A 22456-nucleotide genomic window follows, 5' to 3' on the forward strand; every position below is an offset into this window, starting at 1 on the left:
GGTCAAAACAGGGAGGGGCTGAGGGAGCTTCAGAGCTTGTGGCAGTGTCAAGTGAGGTGGGTTCACTGGAGAGAGGGAGCCCGTGCCCGCATCCAGCAGGTAGCCACCAGAGTTGGGAAGCAGCTGCAGCTGTTGGGATATGCATGCTGCCATGTAGGCTTGCCGCACGGTGGAATGGGACTGCTGGGAGCAGGAGTCATCTGTGGCTCCTGAGCCTGAAAGCTTCATATTCTGGCTGCTGGCTTTTCTTTTTATTTTAAGACCACCAGGCTGTTCTTACTTGCACGCTCTATAAAACTCTTTTTAAGAGTTTTACAGCTTACTTAGCGTACTGAACGTATAACCAGCTATAAAATGAATCAGTTGTTAAGACTGCAGCATGTCCCACACAGCACATCATAAGTTGGGACGCTGCAGATGCTGGTGGCACAACACAGCCTGGGCACAGGTTTGTGCCATGTTCCCCAGCAGTGACAACAGTATGCGTGCCAGTGCGGGATCCCCCGCTCGCTGAGCCCCTCGCACCCCATGGGGCTCCTCGGTAGCTTTTCTGGGTCCTCAGGGACTCACGGGCTGGGTTTTCTGACAGCTTCCATATTGTTTTGACTGTACTTGAACCCTGACTCTCATCCATAATCAAATTTACAGCAAACTGTGCTATGAGTGCAAGTCAGAGAGTCAGCGATGGAAACCACACAGGAAAACAAAAGGCACCTCAGCTCTGAAGCTCACTGGTGTCAGCTTGTGCTGGCAGGGAGTCTTGTCATTACATAATGATGCACTCATCCAAACGGCGTTTTGTATTTTGGGAGACAGATGTGCCTTGCAGTTGCTAGTGGAAGTTAAACGTTAAATATGAAACCCATTCATTTTCTCTTAGTCATACTTTGGATTTAAGCAGATGTTTTCCTAATTTGTGGTTTTCAAATGTAGCATGCTGACAAGACATTTATCATTAACTACAACTTCATCCATGCAGTTTAGCAAATTGGCCAATTATTAACAGTGAGGGTTGTGTGGCGGTTGATGCATAGCTCCTGCTGCTTTGAAAGGCCTAAATTGAAACTCAATACATTTTTACAATATAAATTAATTGAGCTTTGGACCACATCCCTGTTATTCGAGTGCTTTCTGCTCTCATTTTCAGAATGAACAGCCATTTGTAATGTGCTGCGTAGCTGTGCTGTCTGTGAGCAGAGGCTCCTGGTGGTGGAAAAAGTGATGGCTAACATTTTTCTTCTAGGGGTGTGAAAATGTCTGATGATATCCAAGCGTAAGCAGCATGACATACAGAAGGGAGCGTGGCCATGGGACGGTGTACCTACATGTGGACCAGGCTGGCTTTGTCATAGATGATGCAGAGGGCACCCTGACAGGGCACAGCAGCGGGCTGGTAGAAGCAGGATGGGTGCAGCTGCCTGGAAGCTAGCGCTGCCTAATATTTTCCATTATGACATTTTGCTTGCTTATAACTTTGCTGGACTTTACCCATTTTGATTTTTTTTTCTGGTTTATGTTTGTAGGGTTTGATGGGGTGGGGGGAAGAAGGGTTGGTGGTGGTGTTGTGTGGTGCTGTGAACTGGTGAGATGTCCCAAAGGTGCCTTCCAAAGCCAGGAATCACCATATGCCTGAAAATATAATCTATTTTCCCAACTCTGGAATTCAGGCAGGCAATTTAGTCATCATTTATTCATCTAATGTACAAGACTTGAGGAAGAGCACTTAATGCACCTCTGATTTCTAGAAAGTATAAAGACCTTGATTTTCACCAGCTGGCACTGCAGAAATTTTACCTTACATTCCCATGAACTGTGAAAACTCTTCAGGACATTTTGTTCGTAGCTGCTCCAGCTTCTGGCAAGTCATTCCCTTTTTTTTCCCCTCCTCTATATTTGCATCTGTACAACAGGGAAACGATATACTTTGTTACAGAACAGTCTGCCATGCAGGTTAATTAAACGAGAACTGTAAACAATTAAAACACGTGGTGCATTTCATCTTGCTTTGTTCAGCCAGATGTGCTAGGTGTGAAGTATCTATAGGGCTGGCTTTACAGTCCCATTTGATGCCCTTTTCTTCACATCCCCTTGCTCTCTGGGAAAAGGGAGTCATGGTGACGTTGCAAAATCAGTCAGGAGCGGTGAAGTCTCAACAGAAAGGCTGGGGATTGCAAGAAATGCAGCAAAGAGGAAAACTTGTAGATTTGGCGATGGTGTGGGAGGGTTTGTGTCACCTCTCTTTCTGGTCTGCATTAGAGGTGTGAGTCCTATAGGTACTTAAAATGAGCTGAAGAGGCCTGATCCAGATGTTGATGAGGGATGCAATGGGGGTTTTAAAGCGAGACCTTTGGTGTAGTTGTCTCCCTAGTAGCTTTTTGATTGAAAGCAGCAGATGTGGAAGGGAAGATGACATGTTATGGCTACGTTCTCAATCACCACCTTGCATTCTCTGGGTTTAGATAAGCTAAATCTCCGGAAGCAGCTGCATATTCCATGCCAGGCTTTAGCGGGAGGTGAGCACGGGTAGATGTTGGATGAATTTGGCTAACCCAGATTCTGATCCTTTGCAGCGCTGCCAAGCTTCTGGAGAAGAGTCCGTTCTCCGTCGGCACCCCGAGCCCCCTGCTCCCCTCGCCGGCGAGCCTGCAGCTGGCGCAGCTCCAGGCGCAGCTCACGCTCCACAGGCTGAAGTTGGCTCAGACCGCCGTCACCAACAACCCGGCTGCTGCCACCGTCCTCAACCAGGTGCTTTCCAAAGTCGCCATGTCCCAGCCGCTCTTCAACCAGCTGAGGCACCCCACTGTGATGAACACCCCGCAGGGCCACAGCACTGGGCCACCACAGGGACCTGGCATCGCCGGCACTGGGTTCCCCTCCGGCAGCATTGCCTTTCCTGGCCAGAGCCCAGCCTTAGCCACGCCGGGGGGCAGCCTGGGGCCCGTCCAGGCCCAGACTCCCAACGCCATCGTCATGAGTCCCTTCGGAGGCGTCATGGCTTCCGGCTCCAGTCAGCAACCCGTGGTGGTGGGTCTTAACAAGGTGGGTGCCTCCACCTCCGCTGCTGCAGCTGCTGCGGGGGGCTTTTATGAGTACAACAAGCAAAACACCGCTGCCGCCACCCCTCAGGCGTACGCCTCGGAGGGGGAGCAGCCCAGCCAGCATGGCTTCCACGGCAGTGGGGCCCACGCAGCCTCCTCGGCAGCAGGGCCGCGCTATGAGGGTCACTTCGGGGCTCCCGGCCCGCTGCAGCACGAGGCGGCGGCGGGCGCCTTTCCCAAGGAGGCCTATGGGGCGGTGGCGGCAGCACAGCATGGGGCACCGCAGGCCTTCCCCAGCGACCCGCACGCAGGCTCCCATCCGAAAGGAGATCCCGGCCCCGTCTTGCATGGCAGCGGTACAAGCAACCAGTGGGAAAATATCCCTAATTTCCCCGGCCAAAACAAGCCTGACCTCGTGCCCAGCGACAGCCTGTGGTCGTCAGCAAGTCAGCAGCAGTATGAAATAAGAAACGAGCTCTACAACCCTGAAGAGCCGACACCTGACACAAAGTTCAGCGCGGCTGCCCCCCCCGCCTTCGGCCGCCTCAACCACAGCAAGCAGAGCTTCAGCAGCCCTCGCATGAGGCAGAAAGAGGAGCGGAGTGGCGGCGCGCCCGACCTGCCTGCCCGCTCCCTGCCGCCGCACCAGCTGGGCGACCTCCGCGGCACAGCCCCCCTCCACTTCCCCCACATCTGCACCCTGTGCGACAAGAAGATCTTCGATCTGAAGGTGAGCGGTTTTAAGGCGCCCCCAGGGCACGGTTTGGACCCCTGAACAGGCTGCCTGGCGATTGATCTGCCCGCCGGCTCCTGCCACCCCTTGCTACCAGCATCCATTGCCACCGAGGTGCCCTGAGAGAAGCGGAAACAAAGGGCCATAGTTTCGCGTAGGGTGTCGTCCATCTGTTTCATGGCAATTAGTGGGGTTTCAAGATCTGGTTTTGTTCCGCATCTCGCTGTGAAAGTTGGTGAGATTACAGCGCTGGCGTGAGAAACGTGAGGTCTGAGCTGGGGTCGCAGCTCATCTCATGGGCCCGAAGCGAGGGGAGGAGGAGCCTGAAGCCGATCCCCCGCTTTCCAAGCCAGTATTGTAACCACACATCAGCAGTTTCATCTGCCTCTCCCTTTCTCTTTGCATTTCTGATCCCAACATCTTCCCGTGACAGCCTTGTGGAAGCAGTTTGCTTAAACAAAACAGTGCATTTTGATAAAACTATTTTAATAATTCCTCTGTTGGAATCTCTTCCTCCTCCTAGAATCTCTAAGGAAAGTTTAGAACTCAGGGTCCCCAGAAACTTTGTCCTGAAAGCAAGAAGCTGCTCAGCACGTGTGGTGCAGACCACGGTCCCACTTCTCTGTTCATGCTGCCAAGGGGAGCTCCAAATCCAACCCCACCCTTGAGAAGCAGCTTCCCAGTTGCCCAGAGAGCCTGTGTGCTAGGTCATGCTATACAGGTCAGGTCTGAAGAAGGCCACTTACATGGCCTTCAGAGCCACACAGCCATTCGTGGGCTCTCGCTGGGGTTGTTCTGGCCTCCTGGGGAGCCCTGCTCAACAAGTCCTCATGATCTTTTCCATCGCCTCGCAGGACTGGCACCTAACCACAAAGGCATGTGTTTTCATGCTGATGGTGGCCTGACGAAAACATTACAACAGCGTGTGTATAGGAAGGAAGATGTCCAGCAAATGAAATAGCCCCTGATACTTACACGGCCCAGGGCTTTGGAATATTTGAATACGTTGGCTCTTTCATGTTTCCCTTTTACTCTTTGAGCAGCTGCTTGCAAAAGGATTTGCTGTGGCTACTGCAGCTACAAGGCTGGTCTGAGGCAGCCCCCATCTAGGGCATGCTGGGCATTTATTTTCTTCATTACCATTTAAAAAGGGCAGGGGAAATGTCATCACAGCGAGTTTTGGTTCATCTGTTCGTCAGCATTTAATACACTGCCTCATTTGGATCATAGAAGTCTAAATAGCTAAATGTGATTGCACAGATTTTGCTAATCTATTGAAATGAATAAGTGCTGCCCTGGCTGCCCTGTGTGCTGAGCACCTTCTTTATGGACACTGCAGCAGCTGAGGGTGCTCAGCACATGCAGGATGAGCTCTTCAGCTAGGGTGAAGTAACTGAATTAATAGAAATATACTGGATTTAAAAACTAATACAGAGAATCTCTCCTTTTGTAAAGCAAACGATAATTTTACCTACAAATAACAAATCAGTAAATGCATTGGATGAAAGTGTGCTTGGCTCCAGCATCGCACAACATGATCTTCAGTGTCTCAGTATTGTTTTTAGAATAAGGTAAACTGAATGGAGAAGCAATCTCTTGTAAATTTGTCTCAGGAATTTCCTATGCTCATAATCTCTTTGTTTCAACATAGGACTGGGATCAGCACATTAAGGGAAGTCTTCACATCCAAAAATGTATGGCTTTTTCTGATAAGTAAGTATTATTTTAGAGACAGTCTTCCAACTGAATTTCTAACAGACCATCCCTTACTTCAGTGGCTTTACACCGGGTATTTACTGTCTAATAATTAAGCTTTAATATTTATGGCACTTTATGCATGTTCATAAAGTTCTTTTCTTTCTTTTCCAGCATTGGTGTCCGGTGTGTGTTAAGCTCAGCAGATGGAACATTGCATTTATCACCAAATAATGCAGCAGTTTTCAATCCATCTAGTATCGAAGGTGAATGGTTGTATGTGCAATAGTTAAAAACACTTTTTTTTTTTTTTTTAATTGAAAGTGAAGTCACTCTCTGGGGGAAAAGTGGACATTTTACATGCAGTGCGAGTTTCCAAGGCTGTGCACAGAAAAGCTAAGAGCCAGTACTGTGCCTTTCAAAGTATGAATTTATTATTCTTCCAAACAATGGCTTGTTTTCACAGTACAATGAAACAGTCTATAATTTGGTGTAGAGACTATGAAATGAATTATGTAAATGGGGCATTGCTTACTGAGCACACTAATGCAATTAACATGAGTCAAGATTTTCATGAAATGTGTATAATCCATTATTTAGATTATCCACCAAATGTCGGCGCATCTTTTATCACTACGTCAGCAAGATCCTTTGGCCAGCCAGGTTCTACATTTTCTTCTCCTCCATCAGGGGTAAGAGTGAGTACCTAAGCAAACTGATCTCCTTGTCAAGATTCTTGTTGAAGCCACTTCTGCTTACTGGAATTAAAACTATGAAGGCTTCATTTTAGACAACAATCTGATTATTCACTCTGTTATTTCAACTTCTCCACAGTGCTTTTATGCTTTTGATTTTGGCCAAATCAGAACCTGATTCTAGGGGTTTTTTTCAGTGCTTAAAGTTGTTTGCTTGTTAGAGGGATTTGGGGAGGAGGGTAAATGGTTTTGTGTATATCCCATTGACATTTCCCCCCAGCTTTCTGAGTCTTTTCAGCCCAGGGAAGTCAGCTTCAGCTTGGAATGAATATTTGGATTAGTTTTTACTTACTCTGAGTATTGATCCCAGCAAGCAGCCTTCCATTTCTCTGGTTATTTATTTGTAGCAATTGCTTTCTGCCTCTCCCATGCTGGGGTCCTTCTCCCAGATAGCGATAGTGGCTGCGCCTTCGCTGTTACTCACCTGGAGGTCCCAGGTCAATTCGTTATATTGTACTAAATTTTTCTTAGTTTATTTTAGTGTACCGTTTATATCATCTGCTGCCACCGGTAGCCTTTCAGCAAATTTGCTTTTGTGTACAGGCTTCCATGACTTAAGTTTATAAGTGCTACACCCCCACATTCAACGCCGGTCCCCAGTTATATCGCTCTAATGCCCACTTGAATTCCTAGCCCAATAATCAAAAAATACCAGAAAAAAAGGATAGCATTAAAGGTGGTTCTTACACTGACAAAGCAGGAAGATTTTAAAAGGAAAAACAAACAACAAAAAAAGGGGGGAAAAAAAGGAAATAAAAGCAAATCATATACATAATGGAAATACAAAGTTGTTGGAGTTAAAATTAAGCTTAACATATATCGGAAAGCTATGATTACAGCTAGAAACATCAAGGACTCATGTTAGGGCGTTCATGGAATAGCAGCAGTAATCCAGGCGTTTCAAGTTTTCACCTTGTTAGCTTTTGTGTATATATCCTGATTTGGTCTCAGGCACTTTGGAAAGCCAGGTTGAATTGTGTCCCTGTGCACTCCAGTTCGCCTCAGGCATTGCTCACAGAATCGTCACCCAGATTTGTTTAATCCAACCAATTTTCTACTGCGTGATTTTGCTGTGCAGGAGGTTATTTGGAGGGATTTGAGCTTCTGCCTGTCACAGAAACTGTGTGCGCAGGGGAGCAAAGAGCAGAGCTGCTCATGACAGCTGCCTCCAAGGTCAGAGGTGGAGTAGCAGCGGGTGCAGAGGAATGTTCCTTTTCATCATGTCTGTCAACCTCGCAACAAATGAAATTACTGTTAATACCAGTATCGTTTCTCCTTAGAATCTGTCACTATTTATCATTTAAGCTGCCTGCAGAAATCCTCCATCTGAATGACCTGCAGTACTATGAGAGATAAAAGAAACAATAACTTTGATTTTGCTGGACACTGTAAATCCTCTTTTTCTTCAGAAGCTCACTGAGTGGACAGCGAGCTATATTAGAGGTGTTAAGACAGAGTTTGCCAGCTGTCATTCACTCTGCAACCCAGGTGGCTTATAATTTATTACACCTTTGCACGGTAGTATTCACTTTCAACTAAGCTGCTGCCATTTAACTGAGCAGTGCGAGATTATACTTGATCCTGCATGTAATCATAAACAAAGTGTTCAGATTTCTGGAAGAGCTTGCTCTGTGCTTTCCATCTGCAAATAACTCTATCCCTCTTCAAAAGGCAAATATAGTGCTACAAGTCTTTGCTCGGGCATGGAGAGCCATTAGCACTGGAGGGATGGGACTGTCAGATTCTTATTTAGACAAAATTCAGGTGAAGCTCAAGAAAGGGATAAAGATTTTGAAGAGCAAGAAACAAAAAAAAAACTAACAAAAAAAGGTAAAAAAAAAGCTGTAATAAAAATAACCAAATTAGATTGGTGAAATAATAGGCAAACAGTATGAGGTGCATTTTGCTGCTGTGCATCCAATTATTTTTGTAGTAGTTGTGCAGCTGCCTTGGTAAACCTCTGTAGACATTGGCTGCAAAGTTAACTTACAGTCTTATTGAAAACTACATTCAACACTTGACACACAACGGCTCCTCTAACTTCCTGACTGTGGATATGGAAGGTGTCTGTTCCTTTTCTGACTGCGATTTACAGCTCTATTTAATGAATGGATCCAATTTAACTTCAATCAGCTGACAAAATTATTGCTTGGTACAGCCCGTCGACTTCTAGTACAAGTATGTGACCATTCTTAATCATGAATTACAGCAGATTTATAGCGTACCATTTTGATTTAAGCCATTGCCAATTGTGGGGAGATGGTAACATCTTACAGTTGTTTGATTTAATACGGCTGAGCACGTGTCCAAACATGGGCTCTGGAGTCTAGGTAGGAAACAGCTAAGTCTTTCTAGTCCCATAGACTCTTAACATACCATCTCTTAACAGATCAAACAGAACAAACAGAAGGTGCCAGGTGACCTGGGGTGTTCCTACACTGGGACTGCATTTGCTGTCAGGAAAGTTTCCTTTTCCTCTGCTAGCTGTAGTTGTATTCTTCTGTTGTGTGCTACATGCTGCCTTGCCAGTTGCATGCAGCCATCACTTCCTTTTCTGTTCAAGTGGAGTTGAGTTGCTTCATCTTTTTCAGGATCAGGTCTTTTGTTATTTTTCTGCTAGAGAAAACATCTTACTTCTGGACTTTTGCACGTCTTTGGCTTGCCTTTCGCACCTGGGCAGGCTCTGTAAGATGCAAGCTGAATAGCAAAGCACTATATAATACAGGGTCTTGCTGCAGCAAAAATACACAAATGGTTAAGTGGTGAAGCCTGGAGGGAAGGTAATGGGATGAAGGTGTAAATAAGATAACATCAGCTCTGTAACTTGTGAACTTGATGACAAGCCAAACATTTGTGATGGCTCTGGTGAACTTGATCCCACAAGACTATGTGATTTGCATCTTCCCTTGAATGGAACAATTTTAACTGAAGGTAGAGTTACTTCTTCAGTAAAATCCCAACAGCAGAGGTCATAAACAGGGAAGTAGTCCGGGAAGGCTTAATCCTGTGTGAGCAATGTTTTGCGTGTCATTAGCTGGGGTAAATTATGTTCCTCTCTGAGTATACCCTGATGCCTCTTTGCACAAGGAGTAGAGAGCCTGCTTTCCATGTCAGGGAGACAGGCGGCTCTTTGGGAACTGCCCCAGCACTCCAAAATAGACTTCCACCCTTCGGAAGTGATTACCACACTGGTGCTGTGTGCCTGTGCCAGCCCAGTTCAGGAGCTCTGCCTCTGCCTGTCCAGTGGTCCCCATGCCCCCCCTGAGGTGAGAAGTCCCTTCTACTGTGTGTTGTTGCAATGAGAGGGGAGAGTAGCAGGTTTTCCAACCTGAGGTACAGCTGTGTGTCATCTCACAAGTTAAATGAGGTCACTTTTACCCCTGGCCTGGTCTGTTCCACCAGGGCAAAAAAGGAGGGTTTAAATTCAGCCCCTGCTGTCCGGAATGCCTCTATAGTCACCTAAACTGATTTCTAACATCCACAAATTCAGCAGGGACTGCAGTGAGCATCTGTTTCCATTTCCAGGCACCACCAGCACCATGTAAATGGGTGTTTATGGAATACTTGAAAATACTAATCTTTTGCGTGTTGCTTGCAAACTGTCTGCTAAGGGCCTTTTACTCAGCAATAGTGCATGGTGCCTTCATGTGCAGGGAAGGCACAGAGCCCCCAATGGGACCAAGAGATGCAGACAGGCTGGGAAAGCCCATCTGGCTTGGCAGAGGAGCCACAGGGGTTGTGCTGGTGTACCAGATGGGTAGTGGCCCCACAGGGAGCTCATCAGGAGGGGCTGAGACCCCCGTGGCAGGGGCATCCTCTGTCTCCAGACACTGAGGGGCCTCCAAACTCTTGCTGGTGCAAAGTACAGGGGCAGTGGCTTGTGTCTGTGGCAGCCCAGCCCTCTGATGTGACATGCCTGGGAACTGAAGGCCTGGAGCCCATAATGTTTGAGGTGGAAAGTTAGCTTCTGCAGCAGTATCGTTAATCCGGTTTGAATGAGAGCATCTCTTCTCTAGATCCTCTCTGGACTTTCTAATGTCCAGGGATGGAGACTCCATTGCAAGCTGCACTGCAGTTAAACATTTCCCTTTGCATTTGTATTTCTAAACCAAGATGTTAAAACCCAAGGTTTTAAAAAAAGAATATTTGTCCTTAACAGGTACACAGAACAGAACATTTAATTTTTTTTCCAGAAATGTAAGGTCTTATCTAGTGGATGGAGTATCTAAGATAAAAACATTGTTTTGAGTTGTTTTTTTCCAGTTTCCCCAAAGGAAATCTACACTGGGTCGAGTTGTTCACATCTGCAACCTCCCCGAGGGAAGCTGCACAGAGAATGATGTCATTAACTTGGGCCTCCCATTTGGGAAGGTCACCAACTATATCCTGATGAAATCCACTAATCAGGTACTGTGTATTTGTGGTCACTGGGATTGACATCTATTGGCATAAAGACATACTGATATGAAGACTGAGTCTTTGGGGAAAATATCTTTTTTTTGTAATAGAAACTTAAATAAAGGAAGCCTGCCCTTAAAAAAAAAAAGGCGGCGGGTTTTTTTTTTTTTGAGATGATGGCATAACCATGACTACTGCCTCATAGTTCTTGTTAAAAAACCCAGAAATCTCAATGAAATGTTGTAAAACTTTACTTTTAATAATAATAATAATAATAATAATATTAATTTTTAAAGAAGTTAGTAACTTAGCCTTCTTCTCTCAGCCATTTGTTAGGGTTACTTTCAGACTTCTTTTGTTCTGTTTGGGAGGTTTTTGTTGCTTCCTTACCCATACTTGTAGAGCTGAACTGGGTTTTGGAGAATGATTTGCACTCTAGCCTGGTTTGGCTGTCCTACGCTGCTGAACTGTTGTTACAGCAGAGGCAGATCCTGCAATGGTTTAATTACAGTTCCAGGCTGGTGGCAGAGCCCCCATGCCATGGCTGCACTGGGTGACCATTGTAAAGGCTGTCCCCTTACAGGGGGCACTGACACCTCCCTCCCTCCCTTTTAATCTGCACCAGATTGTAGTAGAGGGCTTTCTTCAAGGTACCTGAAGTCTACCAGTGGTGGTAGGCTGGGAAGAGTTGAAAATACTGTCTCACATAGCTGCATGAGACAGTACAGGTGGATGTAGAATCCAAGCCAGTGGGCAATTTTGAGACTGTAATGTTTCAAAATGCAGTCATTACGCAGCTGTGAGCGGTATTCCTCAACCAGTTAAACTGCAGTCACTTCTAATGCAATTTTTGTGTAAATAAAAGTGCTAGTTGATATAATTCGGGTTTTTAAGACTTGGGGGGGGGGGGGGGGAGCTTTTTTCTGGCTGTTCATGCTCTGATCTGCTTTTATCTGGCTCTCTTGCAATTCTGCAAGACACAAATGACAATCTCAGGACTGGTGCATGCTGCAACGTTGCAGTTCTGCATCCTGTCATCAGCAGCTGACCATGGTGTAGAAGCACCAGTGAGGAAGCAAGGCAAAGGTGATGCTATCTTATATTGAGCAAGATTAGATTCCAGACATTTAGGTTTTAACTAAACTGGCTTCTAAAGTTGTGTATCGGCTTTAATAGCTGGATTGAAACCATTATTTGCAGTTAAAAGAAAGCTGAGGAATGGACTGAGTGTTACTATTTCAGCTCCAGAGCTGGAAAGCTACCTAGTTCCGTACTATAAATGAAAATTATTGTGCTGCCTTTTTCTCTCTTATACTTTGTATTTTTAATTTTGTAGTAGATTTTAAAGCTCTCCCCATTTGTGCTAGGCCTTTCTGGAAATGGCTTACAGTGAAGCAGCCCAAGCCATGGTACAGTACTACAAAGAAAAACCTGCTATGATAAATGATGACAAGTTACTTATTAGGATGTCTAAAAGATACAAGGAATTGCAGCTGAAGGTAAGATAGTCATTCCTGATCAGTTTTCCTGAGTTTCCATGGCACGTCCTGGAGAATACATCTAAAAATCTTTGCTGATTACTGATTTCTAAGTAATGCTTTAATACTATGGAAAAAGAAATTAGGAAGGGTAAATTAATGGATGTATGTTAACGATCTTTTACACTTAGCTGCTTGCTCTTTTCTGAATTATAACTCTTGGAAGAGATCCCATTTTCTCTGGTCCTCTCATACCATTATTTCAAAAATCACTTCTGAGCTTACTTCTGGGCAGGGTCCCCACGTTGCTTTGTCTAACAACGGTCTGAAACACAGCCATGTGTAAGATACAACATGTCAGCAAAAATAAGACAGTCCTATGCTTTTAGTCAGGCATTAAGCCTGAAGCAATGCTTTTCACTGCTTGCATGCTTGAGCCACGGTACAATCTCCATACTAAGCAGTGATGACAGGGCTAAACATCACACTGATTTCTTTTTCTTTTTTTCTTGTGAATGACCTAAATTAAAAAGCAAGATTATCTAGGTTTTTTTACATTGAGTCAGAACAGAGCAATAGTCTTTGGACTTTCTGTGTGTGTGATACTTCTGATCTGGACACCTGAGTGATGTCCAAATATCAGTGCTCTTGTAAGCATATTTATGGATGCTTATATACTGCCATTTGTAATGCAAAGAGAGTACTTTTTTTATGGAGACTTGGACTGGAACTGGCAATGCAGAGCTGAAAAGCTTCGTATTGTATTACATAACACAGCACAAAGTTATTTTATAGAAGAATTGTAATGTGGCAGTTTATGAGGTTAAGGGGCCTTTCATACATTGAGGAAAACCAAGTAACACAGATGATTTGGTCTTACCTTTGGAAAAGTCTCTTTCTCTCCTGTACATCTGTAATAGATTAAGGAGAGTTAAATGAGTTGCCAAAAGTTTGTAAACCAGGGCAATCTTTCTTAGTGTGGTATGGTGAGAGGTTCAGATGTAAGGTGGTGGAGACTGTGCATCTTTAACATAGAGGCAGAACAGGAATTAGCCAGGAGAGTGTGGTAGTTTGCCTAGATCTCTGGAAGATTCTCAGCCTGTTTTTGATGTCATGAAATGGCAGTTTCTGATGTCATGAAATTCTTTTTCTCTGCATCAGCAAAAGCCCTTTCTCTTTGTCAAAAACAGACAAACAAACAAATGTGCAATATGGAAGGGGGAATATGCATGAGCTATTTACCGCTGCAGACTGTTCTGAGTTTCTGAATGACTATGTTGATCAGCTGTGCATGCTCCAGGTTTTTGATAAACTGCATGCACTTGAGCGTGGAGTACTGCATCTTTTGTAAATGACCTTGAATCTCAAGTAATCAACACTTCCAGTATGCATCTTTCTTGCACTTAGCTTTTCTGAATCTCTTGTGTCTAAGCAGTTTTTTAGAGCTATACTCCAGAATGAGCTAAACTCAGATGAAGAGAAGGCAGTTCATTCCCAGAGGATCAGAGAGAGACAGCTAAACATACTTAATTCAGATACTAGACAAAATGTCTGATTTGTTTCCTCTTACATCCAATTCCTAGCAAATACTCTGTGGTGCATGTGTAAAGGATGAGCTAGTTTTCGAAGTCTGTTGCCACAGCCAAATATGAGGAGACAGTGCTACAATGTAACAGAGCAAATTTTCCATTTGTATCATTTTACTGCTTTGTTGATACCAGCTGCAGGAAAGAGTGTAACCACAACACTGAAACCAAATATTCCTCAGTAGTAGAATAACGGAATGATGCATGGATGCTGTTTCTTGAAGGGCAAATCACCTATATTAGCTTGGAGAGTAGTGCAGCATGCTAAGCAGTGTCTTTGTATTATTCAGAAACCAGGTAAGAATGTGGCTGCTATCATCCAGGACATTCATTCACAGAGGGAGAGGGACCTGCTGCGTGAAGTGGACAGGTAAAATTTCTCCGTAGTTCGGAATTTGGACCTGGATAAGTCTGTAAACCTGCAGGCAGAAAAAGCATTGTGTGCTTCCTTCTCTTATTTGCTTTCTTAATTTGGATTTCACCTCAAATCACTGTAAAAATGTAAGTGGGTACAACAGTAGGTACAGGGTCTAGATAATGAGATCAGATTGAAACTGTATATGTTATGAGCATAAATGAACTCTTTTCTGCTGATGATGACTCAGAAAGTGTGCCTGGCATGCGAAGAACACACAAATGAAGCTGTTCCCCTGCCCTCCCGCTTGAGTAAAAAGTGTAAAGGCTGGGAGTGCTGTGAGACCTAGAGGGAAAGAGCCCGTTCAGATTAAACATACTTGGATATATATCTGATCTGCCTGACTTCTGGACCTTCCAGCAAAAATGGAGAGGAATCACACTCCTAAAATGTCTCTTTTAAGCAGGTGACCTTTGTCACTTTTGTCTCAGAGATGCCCGAGATGAGTGGGTATTAAGGGTACAGACATTAGGGTCATTGTAAAGGTATTAACATATTATACGCTTTTAATGCTAAACCCCTGTGAGATGCTTTTAAGAATGAATGAATGTATTCTTGACAGATCTGTGGGGATTTAGTTAAGCTCTGTGGACATGACACTGCCTCTTCTCCTGTTCGCTGTGTTTGCAGCTGTGCAGTGCATGTCCGTGAAAAGCCTGGGATCTCGGGTTCACAGGCACCAGGGCAGTCCCCATGTGTTTCCAATGTACAAGAACTTGGAAGGCCACAGCGGGTCAGCCAGTTAGTTACAACTGCCTTTTCTCTTTGCAGCAGGTATGGCACGGAGAGGCCCCGCTCTCGCAGCCCCATAAGCCGCTCCCTGTCGCCCCGTTCCCACACTCCCAGCTTTACTTCCTGCAGTTCACCCCACAGCCCAATGGGGACTGGCAGGACCGACTGGGGAAATGGGAGAGAGTCGTGGGATCAGTCCCCGTATTCTCGACGGGAAGAGGAAAGAGACAGCAGAGAATGGCGAGAGAATGGGGATGAGAAGAGGGACAGGACTGACACATGGGTACATGAGAGGAAACATTATTCCCGACAGCTGGACAAGTTTGATTTGGATGAACGGATTGAAGGAGGCAGAGGGCACAGAGAAAAATACTTACGGAGTAGTTCCCCTGGCTCCCTTCACCCTTTATCTGGCTACAAGAGCAGGGAAGATGACTATTACCGAAAAACCTCCAAGTCAAAATCTGAAAAGTTTCAGAGGCAGGTGCAGGATTTACCTGGGAGATCTAAGAGAAAGGAAGAAGCAAAGTTAAGGGAACGCAGGCATTCTTACAGTGAGGACACTGCCAGGGAGGAGGTGGCTGAACAGAAGCACAGCAAAGCATCTGAGGGCTCCAGGCAAAAACAAAATGATAAGAATAAGGTGAAGAAAACTGAAAAAGACCAAGAAGAAGATGCTGCTACTGAAGGCAGCGATGTGAAGGAAACAAAACCTGCTGAGAATGAGGTAAATAGAGATTTCAAACTGTATGTAAGAAGGCGGTAAATGCTGAAGTAATATATTTTCTGTAATATTTTAGGTCAGTTATTCTGGGTGTGTTGCTGGTGACATCCAATGTTTTGCCTTGATAAAATCATGAATAAAGTCCTAGCAGAGATCTTGGGAGATTATCTTGTCCATGTCTTTGCCCAGATCATGCAGATCTAGTATAGCATTGCGGTGCTGGGTACGTGGACATTGTCTTTCTGTGTCAAGTACAAAACCTCTGGGTAACCAGTGAGGGGAAGAGGACAGCCAACTGAAAGCAAAACCAAGTGACAGTCTGCTGTTTGTATGCAGGTTGTGTGTGCAGGGGCAATTGCCCTGCTGCTGTCTCTTCTAAATCTGTGCAGAATATCTCATAGCTGCTCCCTCTGCATCCAGCTCCTCCTTTCACTGCCTGCGGCTTGGACGGAGTTACCTAGGAATTAAGGGGTATTTTACAGGGACGCACAATATTTGTAGGACAATACAAGGAACTGGTTGTTATACGGCTAAAATGGGGAATGAACTTTTAATGAGAAACATTTTACTTTTGGTCAACTCAGCAGAGTAATTGGTTTCTATTAATTCTATGTCCTTACCCTCAGCTGTGGCAGGGATAATTCTCACCAATCCCTTCAAAGTGCTGGCAAGAATCTTCCCATGGCTGAACACTGAATCAGCTCACCTGTAAAATTATGGGATCTCTGGAGAAATGCTCCTAGTCAGTAAAGCGGCAGCATTTGTGAGTTGGATTCTCCACTGGGAAAAAAAGTGGAGGGGGAACAGATTAAGATGCCTCATTTGCTCAGTCCCAGTACAGCCCATGCTTACATCCCTACCCTACAGGGATCTTGTTACTGGCTTTTGGCCACCTTGCCTCCCCCAGACCCCCTGGTGATACACTGCCGCCAGCCACCCCCCGGGATGCTGGCAGAGGCGGCTGCAGAGCTGCTTTGCTGACCGGGGGTCTGTCTCTAGCTTGTGACTGCACTGCCAGGCCATCTGTGGTTGGTTTTAGTTGACCTTGTGTTAGTTCTTCTCAAAGGCAAGGTTGGTGGAAATCTCTGTATCTTGTCACTCAGCTAGTCTCTGTAACAGGCAGCAGCACTACGTCACGCCATAGATATGTGTGTCGGTACCACCTTTTGCCACCTTTCTCCTCTGGCTGGTGTTTCACTATGATGGATGGTTCCTTGGGAGGAGATGTCAAGAGAGAAATGTCAGACAGCATCCTAAATCACAAGTGCTGCACACTCCTCTGCATGTTTTTCAAGTTATTTTAAAGTGACTTTGTTAAAGGCATACCTCTCCAGGGACCTCTGCTAATGATTTATTTTAAAAGGAGAAAATAGGTTTTAATGCCTTGAATCCACACTTTTGCTTTGTGGCTCTTTACCAAGTGCCAGGTAGTATTATGGTTTTGCTCTTTCGAAGTATGAAATGTGCAAGCAGTTGCATTCTCAGCTGATCCTACATCAATGAACAAAACAGTTGAGGTCTTTTGCGGAGTTTTAACACTGCTGCTCTCCTTACCGTGTCTGAGCCAACATAACAGATGTGCGTAGAGAACAGAGGAGTGGAGACTGGAAATCTTAACGAATTCACATTCTCCCCCACCTGTCTTCTAGCCAATTCTATGATATAAATTACATCTCTCTAATTTTGTTTAAATTTCTTTTTCTTAATCCTTATTTGTGCCGCTTTGCTAATGAAATCCAAGTGTTGGGTCTTTTCCCACAGTCCGGTTGACTTGCATAAACTTAGAATGTGACCTTGTGAGTGACTTTGCTTCCCTAGACCCAGAATAGAAACATACTAAAGCACCACTGTGTGTTACTATACATGTATATGTTGTATTTATTTTAGCTTGGAAAAGAGGAGCAAGTTCCAGAGAAGAGCTCACCTTCAGCTAATAAACAAGGAAAAGAATCTGGAGAGATTTTGGAAAACACCAGAAAAGAGAAGGTTGGTGACGCATTGTTGGTGCAGCTTCCATGACAAATGAGTGAGAACCCAGGCTTGGTAGCACATTCTCCCAGCTGAAATATTAAACCCCCACGGAAAGGCGTGTAAAGGGGTTGTAAGAAGGGGGTTGTCTAAATTAACTTGTCTACTCTTGACCTCTGCTTTAAGGGATAGCTTTTCCTGAAGTCTCCAGAACTCTTTTTTTAGTTGCTCTTTGCCCATGTACATACATAGCCCCTGGCACTGGCAACTGTAAGTAACGTATGCCCAAGTGAACTGTGTAACTTTGTGAACCATGCCCAAAAATAGGAGATGTGGTCAGTTAGTGGAGAAGAAGGGGGCTAATGATGAAAACTTTTCAGAACATTGGCCTTAGATGGACTATAGATAACAGCCTCTTCTGATTGTTTCTGGTTTTAATTAAATTATATCTGTACAGCACCCCTACTGCAGCATCACAGTCGGGGACAGCAATGTCCTTGGAATTCCTCCAGCTTCATATCTGTAGGGTCATGGGTTGATGGCCAGATATGGAAGCTATTGATATCTGCTGCTGTAGAAAACTGATCTCCTGGCAAGAACAGTGTCAACGCCCAGAGTTTTTATGCTCTTTTAGGATTCAAGGAGGGGAAGTGTGGGAATGGCCAAATAGGAGGAGAATACAGATTATTAATAGATTATGTGTACTCAATGAGTCTGGGAGTTGAAATCTAAGCTGCAAGTGTGTCTTAAAAGTGACATATACCCTATAATTCTAATACTTCTGACGTCCAATATTAATGTCTGAGTCCTATAAGTCTATAACTGCATGTATGAGGTATTTCAGATTATGTCCCTTGGAGTATAACTGTAAAACTGATTTTTCTTAAGGTCTAGGCCAATCTCTACCAACACAGTCCCTGGCAGAGGGCTCTTGCTGGTGGAAGGAAATGGCTGCAGAAGGTAGCTACGTTTTCTCAGTCACAGCAGGAGTTTAAAGGACCTAGTCCAGCGAAGTGAAAGCCACAGTGGCTAGACTGGGGTTCAATGTATTGCCGTTGTGCTGCCTATTTCTTGCCACCCTGGGATGGAGGTAGAGAGGGAGAGATTCATTTCCTTGGTGAACACACAGTAGCATCTGTAGCGTAATAAAGGATAACAGGTTGTACTTTGTTCTACTGCTTATAGAAAGCTAAGAAGCAGGAGGCTGGAGAGACTGTAATCCCCAAGGCTGTTACAGAATCTCCTCAAAATGAAGTTTATGTAAAAAGAGATTGCTTGTCCTTGTGCGTAAAGTTGAAAATCACAACACCAAGGCCTGTTGTTCTTTGAAACTAAAATATGAGAGGGGTTAGGCACAGCCAGATCGAAGTTCTTCCCAGTTACTGATGTTCAAAGCCTACTTTTAACAGTGATGATCTATAATCACTGATGTCTCAAATGTTTTACATCTTTCTGACAGGATCGAGACTGGGAGAGTGGAAGTGAGGTAGAGGGTGAGACCTGGTATCCTGCTAACATGGAGGAATTAGTAACAGTAGATGAAGTGGGAGAAGATGATTTAATCATGGAGCCTGATATAACTGAGCTTGAAGAAATAGTACCAGTTGATCAAAAAAATAAAACTGCTTCAGAAATGTGTCCCTGTATGTCAAACATGTTAGAACTGAAAAATGATCACAGCCGCTTAACCAGGAGTGAAGACAAATTTGCCCATAAAGCTTTAGAAACAAACTTCAGATCAGCAAAGGGCAGTGTAGCTTCTAGCGGCTGTCGGGATGATGATGAGGATGATGATGATAATGATGATGCTGTAACTGAAGCATCAAGCCTAAATCTGGACCCTGAGCAGAAGCCAGAGGAATTGCAAGAAGACCAATCTGCTAAGGAGTCTGATCCCCAGCAGAAGGAAGGAAAAATTGATAAGAGCTCCGACACTCGTTTAGAGCTCGAAGATCACCATATACCTTCTGTTCATCTGAAAGAAGAGACTCTCCAGCTCCCTGACACATTTATAGATGATTACAAACAGATGGGATCACAAGGAACTGAGAGCAGAGAAGTTATGGAAATGCTTGTTAAAAACACTAGTGAAGAAACAAGACCTGGAAGCCAAGAGAGTCCAGAGGCCAAGGGTAACTACTGTTTTGGTTTTTTTTTCTTTTCAGCCCACAGGGAGCCTTGCATGTTTTCTCTGACAATAGACTGAAATTTATCGCTAACAAGAGTAAATGTTGCTAATAGTATCAAGACTTGTCCTTGGAGCGGCTCAGTAAAAGAACCCCAGTGCCTTTCGCCAAGCTAAACCATTAGAGCCTCTTAGCTGAATAGTGTAAAGGAAATATGATAAGCAGCTTGCAAGCTTTCTGAAAGGCATAAGCTGCTATAATTGTCATATTGAGGTTCACATGAGTTTCGATGAAGTCTTTCAGTGCCCTGCTAAATTTATTTCGAATTGTCAATGAAATGAGCGACAGTCTCTGAAGGTCAACAGAAAAATATCTGTAATGTCTGGCTGGCTCCTGGACAAGGTGGGTATTCTTACACACTGTACTGAAGTATTAGTAACATGGAAATTATCTGCAGATTGTTATTTCTCAGTCCCTGTTCATGCAAATACGTGCCTTTTGTCAGGACTTGCCTTATCATCTCCTGTTATCTACCGCTATGCTGCCTTTAATATAACTGATAGGACATGCTGTGAGATAATGCCAATAAATGTAATCATAGCTGCCTATTAATATTTTAGCTGTCAGGAAAAAAGGGATCTTGAGTGTCTGAAAATGAGTTCAGTTCCTCGTCACACTTTCAAATGAAACTTGAGCGAATGGACTGTGTATAATGAGGTGAAGTAGAAAACAACGTAGACCATGTTGGCCAGGAATGCTCTTTTTTGTTGCTACCAGAGCCCGTGTGGTGGAGAAGGGGTTGTGAACAGAAGTTGCTGAAAGATTTTTATGGGTGCAATTTTTCACCAGAAAATGCTGGAACATTTAACATCTGATTTTGAACTGACTTATTCCTCCAGGACAGATTTGCAAATTGCTCAGTTCACAATACTTACCTGTTTGGCCTGAAGACAGCTTGCTAGGCTTGCATATTTGGAGATAACACTGCCATGCAAACTCCCTTGGACTGGGGATGGCAAGGTTGGCTCCCCTGGGCCGCTCACTTCATGGGCAGCCAGCTGACAAAAGAGTTGGGTACCCCAAGAGCATAGTTACTTTGGAGTTTTCAGCATCTCAGCTTCCAACTTGCCAGCAGGGAGCCTGGAAGCTCCAGGGGATCTTGTGCTTCCCAGGTTTCTGCCATGCACTTGATATCTGGGATCTGTAGTGCAAGGCTCTAGGCTTTCTGCAAAGGCAACTGCCAGCTCAGGAGCCCAGAAATCAACTTAAATTGCTACAAAGACTCTGGGTCTCTTAAGAAGACCTAACTGAAGCTTGTGGGTTTTCCAGGATTTCTGCTGCAGATTTGGAAAGCTGAGATGGGGTTAAAGTTAATCTGAAAGCCAACCTATCAGCATTTTATATTATTTTATTTTAAATCATGTAATAGGCATATTTAAAACAATGAAGAAAAATTCATTCTCATAGCCAGAAATTGCAGATCTTTGAACTACAGACTTGAAAGGCAGGAAGGGTTTGGTTTGGGCAAAAATGTATTTGTTTTATGAGAAAATATATCCCTTATATAGATGAAATTTGCAATGCAATAGGAATGTTGTCAGGGTAAGGGAACTAATTCTTTGATGTAAGAACTGAAGAATAGGAATCAGACCAGTTAATCTGTAATTCTGTTGCCCTGTGATAACAAATTTCTCTTTTTTGAATAAAAGCAATTCACGTGTTGGGAAGGGAGAGCATCTGTTCCTTTCACTGGCTTTACCTGCCTCAGCAAATCAATCCACTGTTTTCCATGCCTTGAATCTTCGGCCTGTGTACATTAATGTTGGTCAGCAGGGACCAACCATCCCATCCCTACTGGCCAGGAACCAAAATCTTCAAGTGGCTAAGAGCCATAAAGCAGAAACTGTCCCTTGGAGAGCTGAGGATGGGAGAAGAGTGGCTCCAGGGGAGAGGATGACAGTGATGCTGCAGGGGTCCTACAAGAGGAAGGTTTGCTCTGCCCGCACAGCTCCTTAGGCAGCGTGGGGACTTGCTGGCAGCAGGTCCTGCTGCACCCCCTTTCTCAGCAGCCCCTGTGTTAGCCCAGCTCTGTCTCTGGTCATGCAGTACCATACGTGGTTACAGAGCTGCAGTCGGACCATGCTGGTGCCAGAGACACGTATAGTGTTATAGATCTATTTAGAGATTAAAATACGAAAAGAAAAAACATAACGAATGTGAAATTAGAAATAGAAAAATGGTCTGCTGGGAGAAACAGGAGTGACTGCACAGTGTAGTACAGCTGTTGGGAGTTGTGCTGAGCAGGCCTCTGATTTAAATGGAAAAGCATTTTTTCCAGATTTTACTTCATATATAGATCCACCTAGAAAACGTTCCCAAGAAGTTTACAAACGTTTCTTTAAACTAATAAACTGTTTTCATTCAATACATTTATTCATTTGTTAAGCAAATTCTAGGTACTTGGAAATGAGATCTCTGGAATACCCGGAGGTAGAGCCTAAAAGAAGGCACTCTCTGCCAGGCTGGGAACAAGAGGATGTCTTCACCGAGCTCAGCATCCCCTTGGGTACGTTGGGACACCCAGGCCACCCTCGGCCTTCAGTACCACCCACTGCAATACCTAGAGCCTACAACAAGATGTCACTTTAAGGCTACCTACTGTATTTATTTTTCAGAACAGATGTGAGTAGAGTGAAGGAACCGGGTACATGACAGAGGGGTAGCTATTGAAAGAAATGGGCTTTTGATTATAGATCATTGCTAATTTCATTCCACGTGAATGCCAAAAGATAGCTGTTAATGTCGCTG

General features: G+C 44.5%; 1 protein-coding gene across 11 annotated transcripts in view; it reads left to right on the forward strand.

Moving 5' to 3' along the window:
* RBM20 (RNA binding motif protein 20) overlaps positions 1-22456 on the forward strand; it is a 135451-nt gene that overhangs the window by 104309 nt on the left and 8686 nt on the right. For 10 of the 11 annotated variants that reach the window (XM_080402518.1, XM_080402521.1, XM_080402517.1 and 7 more), the window contains 11 exons: positions 2571-3768; positions 5423-5484; positions 5641-5732; positions 6067-6158; positions 10485-10628; positions 11987-12118; positions 13974-14053; positions 14870-15557; positions 17442-17540; positions 18982-19654; positions 22095-22214. In XM_080402518.1, coding sequence (XP_080258644.1) covers positions 2571-3768; positions 5423-5484; positions 5641-5732; positions 6067-6158; positions 10485-10628; positions 11987-12118; positions 13974-14053; positions 14870-15557; positions 17442-17540; positions 18982-19654; positions 22095-22214 — 3380 coding nt within the window. The remainder of the gene's footprint in view (positions 1-2570; positions 3769-5422; positions 5485-5640; positions 5733-6066; positions 6159-10484; positions 10629-11986; positions 12119-13973; positions 14054-14869; positions 15558-17441; positions 17541-18981; positions 19655-22094; positions 22215-22456) is intronic. The other variant, XM_080402511.1, reaches the window with a different exon arrangement.

The sequence above is a fragment of the Falco punctatus genome, assembly GCF_963210335.1.
Source record: "Falco punctatus genome assembly, chromosome: 9".
Classification (NCBI taxonomy): domain Eukaryota; kingdom Metazoa; phylum Chordata; class Aves; order Falconiformes; family Falconidae; genus Falco; species Falco punctatus.